The sequence below is a fragment of the Zalophus californianus genome, chromosome 17 (genome assembly GCF_009762305.2).
Source record: "Zalophus californianus isolate mZalCal1 chromosome 17, mZalCal1.pri.v2, whole genome shotgun sequence".
NCBI classification, from domain to species: domain Eukaryota; kingdom Metazoa; phylum Chordata; class Mammalia; order Carnivora; family Otariidae; genus Zalophus; species Zalophus californianus.
Genome location: NC_045611.1, coordinates 8,395,134 through 8,403,665, shown reverse-complemented (window position 1 = coordinate 8,403,665; position 8,532 = coordinate 8,395,134). Strand labels below are relative to the sequence as shown.

General features: G+C 47.7%; 1 protein-coding gene across 1 annotated transcript; it reads right to left on the bottom strand.

Annotated features, from left to right (window-relative positions):
• Positions 1–1,581: 1,581 nt before the first annotated feature.
• Positions 1,582–7,592, bottom strand: MAF (MAF bZIP transcription factor). The gene is made up of 2 exons (XM_027618626.2): positions 5,966–7,592; positions 1,582–1,714 (listed from the first exon to the last, which is right to left on the bottom strand). The coding sequence occupies exons 1-2, from the start codon at positions 7,081–7,083 to the stop codon at positions 1,597–1,599; spliced, it is 1,236 nt and encodes a 411-aa protein (XP_027474427.2). The 5' UTR covers positions 7,084–7,592; the 3' UTR covers positions 1,582–1,596.
• Between the last annotated feature and the right edge of the window lie 940 nt (positions 7,593–8,532).

Sequence of the window (8,532 nt, the reverse complement as noted above, 5' to 3'; positions counted from 1 at the left end):
ATAAATCTTCCCCTAAAAAAACCAAGACATGTCTTCTTAGGAAGGGGCAACGTGATTTTTAAAAAATCAAATGAAAGTAAATCGCAGTGGGGAGCCCTGCAAATCATCCATCTAGAGCAGAGGAATCTGGCCTCTCATTCCTCTCATGCATGTTTACTTGAAAAGTAAGGCCAGGAGCCTGGCAGTGTGTTTTCCTGGCACAGAAGTCAGATGGCTGAAGGTTGTCACTCATGTATTTTAGCCTCCAACCTGCCTCAGTTAGGCTTTAACTACCGACAGGCAAAAAATAGAGACACCTGTGTAGCAAGCCGACTTTTAAAAATATTGACTGGCCTAGAAGACCGGAGGAGTACATTTTCTAAAGCCAAGAGTGTGTGAATACGGAAGTAAGTTGTCCTAAACAAAGCAACAGCAACATCAACAAAAAGCCTCCCAACGTACTCCATTCTGGCAATCTTTGTCAGAAGCAACTTGTTATCTAGACAGGGACGTGCTGGGGACACAGCTACGGAGGCAGCCGTGGCCCATGTTTGCGAGGGGGGCTGCCGCCTGGCCCTCTATTCATCATGTTGAGCAGGAAAGCTGGTGGTTTGGCATAGGGGAGGTCTTCTACAAGAACAGAAGCATCTAGAATTGATATTACTAAATTAGAACTACGGGGGTAAATGGAAAAGGGAGGAAAGATTGGGGCGTTAGAATCTTGCATTCCATAATAAATAGAGTTATTTGGAGCAGCCCGTATTGAAAGGGGGCCCAGATGGTTATGGCATCAAGGAGGATAAACGTGGTATCTAGACATCATTTCCTCACCAAGATGAAGGAAGAACCTCTGCCTATTTTGATGTCGATCTATTGTGTCAGATACAGTGTAAAAAATCGTTACACATTTTTTTTTTTTTTAACAAAAGAAAACGTGCAAAAAGTAGGGAAACACAAGGGAAGTGATTTTGTGAATGGCCTGGGGTCAGAGAAGTAGAGGAAAAAGCACATGGAGGGTGTGGTTTAACTAACTTTGTATTTTGCCACACGCTGTTTTCATTTACAGCTATGTCTGATAAATGAACACGTTTGACATCACTGATAAATATAATACTATCCAGGGCCTACCAGAAAGCCAGGGTGCTGGGGCTCGGCTAAAGCTTCTGCCCATGGCATCTGCTTGGGGAAGGGGAGGCAAGTATATTTTTCTTCTTAGTAAAATTATCTGCCAGAGAAACAACGAAGTGTGAAAAAGTACTATTTAGAGTGTGCATGTCTACATATGTTTCAAAAACGCTAGCTGCTACCTTCTGGGAAACTTCTCTCCCTATAAATGTACATATAGATCTCCTTTAAATTTCAGTGGATTTTAAAAACTAATCTTGCAGGTTGAAAACAATGGCACCTATTTAGTTTCGTGCACCGTGAGGCCAGAAGCACCCGTGTGCTTTCCTCTAGGTTGGCACAGAAAGATCCTCAGACCAGAGGCAGAGTTCATAGCATGGAGGTTATACACCTACTACCCTTCCTAACACAATCATTTTTCTGCAAAAAGGAGACTAAACGGAAGTCAGGGGCAGGGTGTGCTCTAAGGCTGTGAACGATAATAATGAATTTTTAATGTACAGTTCTCACATAAATGTCTCTTTGTGAATACACTGTAAGTACACACTGCTGGGGCTTCCAAAATGTGGCGTGTCCCACTGACGGCTCCAACTTGCGAGTGGGCTCGGTTCTGTAATTGGAATGAAAGGAATTTTAACACTATTTAGACAAAGACTCAGATGCAGTGGAAAGGAAAAGCTAGATTTCCTTACAGAATTTATTTTTTAATTTAGAGACTTATTTCTACTAGGGGCACTTAGGCAGAATTTAGGATTTCTTTGTTAAAAAAAAAAAAAAAAAAACAACCACCACCACCACCCAAAACACACGTATTTGTTTTTGCCTCTCATACTACATTTCAAAGTTTTTAGTCATGGTTCTATCTAAAACTGCCTTTCACTAAGGAGTTAACCGTCTCTTAAAGCCAGTCACCCAAACCCCATTTTCTACAGCATCTGCTTTCTAATGTTTGGGGCCCAAACCCACTTATTATAGTGAACTGCCTTGTTGAGTCCTATCAAAATGCTTACTTGTGGCACAACTGTTTTTCTCCCAAGTCCTGTTCCTCAGGAGGTGACTGCAGTAAGTCCATCCTGAATGGCACTCTTATTTTCAGAATGTGTTTGCCTAAAAGCTTTTCATCTGATGCTGAGCTTTTTGCATAAATGATATATCTCTGTTTCTGCCCCTGGAGGGGGAAACTGCCTATCTCCTCGTTGGGATCAGAGAAAAAAAAACCCAAACCTTGGAAGCAGAGAAGAGCTAACTTCAAGCACATGGAAGTACGTTTACTATGAAGACTTGTGTTAAGCAAAATTACGTGTCGAGTCAGGAGTTCTATCCAAACTGGCACATAAAGGAAGGTCAAAATGCAGTGGGTATACACTGTCTTCGCGTTCTGTGAAAAGGGGAAGGAAGACAGGATGATCAACTGCCCAGAACTCATCCGCGCCAAGCACAACCTGTTTTCTTCAAAATAAGGCCTTCGTTCAGAGTTGCAGTATTATCTTAAAAAAAAAAAACAAAAACAAAAAACACCAAAAACAAAATAAAATGAAAGTCATCGTGTTTGGCTACATTTTCAAAACAGTATTGGCTTTGTCTAACATTCTTTTAGCATTCTAGGGGAAGTTGATGAGGAGTGCAAACTGCATGAATTTGTAACATTAGTTGCATGAATTTATGTCATTTTAAAATAGGTCAACGCCGTTAGTGAAGGTAGCTCAACACTTTCCAAGTCATCTCTGAAACGAGCCTCCGATACACAGCCTGTCTGGGGGTAAATACTGATTAGAGCACAGCCTTGATTCTATCAAGGCATTACTTTTTGCTGATATTTCTGGAGTTAAGGTGATTTGAAATCATGGTCAGCTTGTCTAAGTGGAGAGGCCCCCTCTGCTAAATACTCACAGCGAAATGTGATTTAATAACACAGTTTTAAACCCAGATATGTACTTGGGGTTATGTAAGTAAGGGGTGGGTTTTTCTTTTTCCTATTTAAGACAAATGACCTTCAAAGTTAAAAACAAACAAACAATTTGATTTGTCGAAAGTGTTGATGTTAAGTTGGGTCAGGCCTTGCTAACAAGAAAATCATGGTGTATGAGAAGGAAAAATAATCAATTTTAGCCAAAAGGCAAGAATTGTTTATCTTTACCATTAAATGCATATGTGCCCAAGCCACCTCCTGCCATGACTTCTTTGCTTGGCCCATTTCTCTCTAGATGGGCTTGCTGCTGGACCAGAAGCTGAGGACAATGCTGAGAAGGCCCTACTCTCTGGTTGGGATTTTTGTTTGTTTGTTTTCACCAGAAGGCAATGCTGTCTCAACTCACTTGAAAACTGAAAACTTTGTTGGGGGGGGAGAGGGAGGGATGCATTTTGAGAGGTCATAATTTACATTTATATTAAATATTGCTAATTATTCAAAGGGACTGGCCTCCCACCTCACAAAATAGCCTATGTTTCACCCTGACTTATTGCCTCCCTACACCTCCATTAATTCTTCCTTTGGAGAAAAGGATGCATTTTACACTTCTAATGCGGTTTTGGGCCCAGTTAAACTGTACACTAAGAAACTGAGCACAGAATCAAAAAAAAATGCAGTTTATTATTGTAGATTATTCTTTCTCTTGATATAACCAGAATTGAAAATGAAAGAAAAGCACATAGGAACATCACGCGTGGTTAGTTAGTAACTCAAGATATAAAACAATTTTGCACAGCAAAATATGTAAAAGAAAAGTAACTGACAAGATTTTTTTATATTTATTGTGGTAAGATTTACTTTTCATTTTTTTTTTTTTAAAGACAGGATGTCAGTCCCTGAAAATAACATTTACTGATTATTGCCTTTAAAACTGTGGATTTTTTTTAAGTTACAGAAAATCCAGTTCTGCACCACAATACAACTGTAAAAAAATCTGCATCATCTTAAAACTGTGCAGTAATGCCATTTTTATAACTGCATAAATTTTATTAGCGTTCTAAACAGTTTTGCAAATTTTTTTTGTATTATATGCTTGCAGGTTATATCTTAGTGCAATTCAGTCCCAAATACTTTAAATTTGAAAAAAAAAACATACATTTTGAATGTAAAATACCCCTACAGATATAAACAGGGGTGTTTCCCCTTTAATACTTTGGTTTTCAATACAGTCAGTGGTATAGCAGAGACTACACATACCCAACTTATATTTAAGTTGCAAGCACATGCTGTATAAGCTACTTTTTTTTTAAACAGTCCCCTTGCAAACTCTACCCCCCTTAACATCACAACAGTAAACAATTTAGTGCATCAATCTTTTAAAAAATCTACAGCTAAACAGACCTAACTCTTTCAAATTTATCTATAACATTCCTTTATCTGTAGCATACATTTTAACTGGGCTAACAGATTATAAAAACTAGAATTAAATTATATACTAGAAACCCATAGCATTCCACATTTGACAATGACCAAAAGCCAAAAAAAAAAAAATAAAATAAAAATAAAACAAACCAAAAATAACGGGGCAGATTTCTTTTTTTCTTAAAAAATAAATTTTAGACTGCTTTCCGCAACAGCACAATTTTAGTCCCCAAAGTGGGGTGTCATTCTTATTAAAAAGAAAACATTAAGAGTTCTTTCAATGTTTGCCATGTTAAATTTTTAACCCATTCTGGCATCTTTGACAAGGAATGCCTTCAGTGCATTTACAATGGGAGGCTGAAGTTCTCAGTAACTCAAAGCAGTTTTGGAGCAGATGCAAACTTTCATGGGAAGAAGGCTCTAGGGTGGCACTTTTTTGTTCTGAACTCAAAAAAGTCATGAGGCAATTAAAACAAAAGTATGAATGCCATGCCATAAGTCGTCGAACGTCCATTTCCAAGCCAAAAGGAAAAAAAAGAAAAAAAAATAATTATACCATACATGTCCAGCATGCAGGCTTTTTTTTTTATTAATATAATGTCTCTTTTCCATAAAGTCTTTGAAACAGTTATAGTTCATTGTTGCTAAGACAAAGTAGCAAGCATAATAATGCATGAGATGAGAATGAGTTTTTTAATGGCAGACTAAACTCAGATTTGGCATGATAAGGCCAAAACTCACAAGTCACACCCAGAAGGTTGATGCAGGCTTGATTGTGGCAGGTTCATGAGGATTTTTTTCTCTAGTTTAGCATAACAATGCTAAAAAACCCCGATGGAACTCAGCGCGCTGCAAGTCTATAACATTTCACATTTTTTTTCCTTTGCAAGCTCAATCTCACATGAAGAACTCAGGAGGAGGAAAAAAAAAACTTAGCTTTTTTTTTTTTTTCTTTTATCTCTGAGGAGATGGGTGAAGAGGGCATGAGGGTGGAGGTTGGGAAATAGGGTAACACAGCAAGCTCCAAAAAGTAAAATTAAAAAAAAAATCCAAACAAAATAAAACACACACACACAGAAATGAACACCAGCTCATGAACTGAAGAAGAAGAAGAAAAAAAAAAACAACACTGTGAATGATGCAGGCTTCAAAGGTGAGCATGAAGAACTCTGCTGAGATCTTTGAACATTGTGTGTGTGTGTGGGGGGTGTAAAAAAAACAAGCTAGCAAGTTATGGAGAATTTCAGATTGGCAATCCATGAGCCAGACATCCACTCCCTCCCCATTTAAAAACAGCCACCACCACCGCCAACTGGGAGCAGGGTGTGTGTGTGTTGTGTGTGTGTTGGGTGTGTATGCGCGCGCGCGCGCGTTTGTGTATGTGTGTGTGCAGGGGCATCGGGCAATCTCCGCAGGGGAGGGGGCGAGGTGGCGGCGAGCACGGCTCTGGAACTAGCAAGCCCACACCCGAGTCGGACCCCCACGGAGCACTTATCAAGGTGGCTAGCTGGGATCGCGTGTCAGACTCACATGAAAAACTCGGGAGAGGACGGGTTGTCGCTGCTGGAGCCGTTTTCTCGGAAGCCGCTGCTCACCAACTTCTCGTATTTCTCCTTGTACGCGTCCCTCTCGCGCACCAGCCTGGAGATCTCCTGCTTGAGGTGGTCGACCTGCTGCAGCAGCTGGTTCTTCTCGGACTCCAGGACGTGTCTCTGCTGCACCCTCTTGAAGCGGCAGGACTGGGCATAGCCACGGTTTTTCAGGGTCCGCCTCTTCTGCTTCAGCCGGATCACCTCCTCCTTGCTGACCCCGCGCAGCTGCCGGTTCAGCTCGCGCACCGACATGGTCACCAGCTGCTCGTCGGAGAAGCGGTCGTCGAAGTGCAGGCCGCCGGCGGCGTGGTGCGGGTGCAGGGCGCCCCCCGCCCCCGCCGCGCCCCCGCCGCCGCCGCCGCCGCCGCCGCCGCCGCCCCCGGCGCTGGCCGGGCCACCGCCGCCCGCGCCGCCCGCGCCACTGGCCGAGGCGGACGCGCTGCCCGCGGTGCCGGGCGCGCCGGCCGTCGGGTGGTGGTGGTGGCCGGCGGCGTGGTGGTGGTGGTGGTGGTGGTAGTGCGGGCCCGCGCCGCTCTGCGCGGCGGCCGCGGCGATCACGGCGGACACCACGGCGGCGGCGGGGCCCATCTCCTCGCCGCTGCCGCCCAGGGAGGCGCCGGCGCCGGCCCCGGCCGCCGAGGCCAGCTGCTGCGCCCCGCGCGCGTAGCCATCGAAGCCGCCCTGGAGCTGGTGGCTGTTGCTGATGAGCGCCTCGACCGCGTCCTCGGGGCTGAAGCCCAGCGCCTCCGGGTTCAGCTGCTGCGGGTAGCCGGTCATCCAGTAGTAGTCTTCCAGGTGCGCCTTCTGCTCGCTGCCCGAGCCCGGGCTGGGCGCCGAGAAGCTGGGGGAAGGGGGCACCGAGCTGCACGGCGTGCTCATGGGGGTGGAGGACAGCGAGCCCCCGGCGATGAGACGGCCGCACTGGCTGATGATGCGGTCGGTCTCCACCGGTTCCTTTTTCACTTCAAACTTCATCAGATCGAAGTCATTAACATATTCCATGGCCAGGGGACTGGTGGGCAGGTCGGAGTTGCTCATTGCCAGTTCTGATGCCATTCTCCTACCGCCGCCGCCGCCGCCGCTCCGCCAGATGGGCTGCAGGAGAGGGGCCAGCGGGCTGTGCTGGGTGGCCAGCGGGTGAGCCAGCTTGCCGGGCTGGGGCGCTTCTAGCTCGCGCGGCGGTGGCTGGCCCGAAACCTCCGAGCGCGCACACACCCCCCGCCCTGCCCGCGCCCCCCGCGCCCGCCCTCCCTCCCCCCTGCTCACGCCAATGTGCTCGCTCGCTCGCCCCGGCCCCTCCTCGCCTGCTCGCCTCCGTGCGTGCCGAGCCGGCGGCTTCAGGCTCGGGAAGGTCCTCCGCGGGCTGCGGTGGCGGCGGCGGCGAAGCCGGAGGAGCCCGGCCGGGTGCGCGGCGTCCCCCGCTCGCCGCTCCGCTGCGCGCTTTGCATAAGGAGGGCTCGCCTCGCCGGCCCGGGCTGCAGGCGGGGCGCGCGCGGCGGCCGCTCGGGGCTGGAGGCGCGGCGGGCGGCTGTCCGGCGGCGCGGGCCTTGGCACGGGGGAGTTAACACTTCATGCTTCTCGCCTTCTCTTCTGCCTGCTCTTTTTATTTATTTTTTTTCTTTCCTCTCTCTCTCCCTCGCGCGCTCTCTCCGTGCAAAGTGCAAGACAGAGGTGCAGCCCGGCTGGAGGAAAGGGAGGGGGGAGTTTAGTTCTTTCTTGCCTTTTTTTTTTTTTAAAGCAAAATAGCGAAGTCCTGGGGAAAGGCGAGGCAGAGAGCAAAAGGGGGGAGGCCGAGCCGAAGAGCAGCCCGAGCTACAGCTCGAAGATGAAAAAAGATTTTAAAGCCTCTGATCCAGCAAGAAGAGTTTAAAGCAATTGCTGAGTTTTATAGCACTTGTGACGTCAGGCCCAAATGGGAAATTGACTGGTACTCCGGGCCAATGGGAGGCGGCGAGAGCGGCTGCGATTAGCATAATAGATAGAAACAAGGAAACTTTTCGGGGCTGTCAATCAGGGCCCAATCAGCTGACTGTCAGCTGGGGCAAGCAGGCTTAACCCTTCCCGCGCCGCAGCCTCCCGGGGAGGGAGAAAAGCCTGGCGCAAAGTTTGGTGTGAGAGGGGAAGTAGTCCAGAGGGACTGCGGGAATCCGGGAGGACCGGGAGGCCGGTTTGCTTTACTTCGGAGCGCGAGAGAGGCCTGCCTTCCGGAGCGCCGGCTTGTCCTCCACTCGTTCGGCGGGGATTGGCCTGACTCCCTTTCCCGGACAGCCCCCATCCCTGGGACTGTGAATTCGCTTCGCATCTTCTCCACTTTGCTTCTGCTTGGCACCCAGGTGTCTGCCCGGGGAACATGCCTTCCCCGAGCATAGCTGTGCGGGGAGCTCAAACTTGGCCCTTTGAGCCAAAGAGCGCAAACTCTTTGTCCCTCTCTCCGGGGCCCGCGCTCTGGGGCGCAGGGGTGCGGGGGGCTCAGGGTCCCGACTGCACGCAGGACGCCGCCTCGCC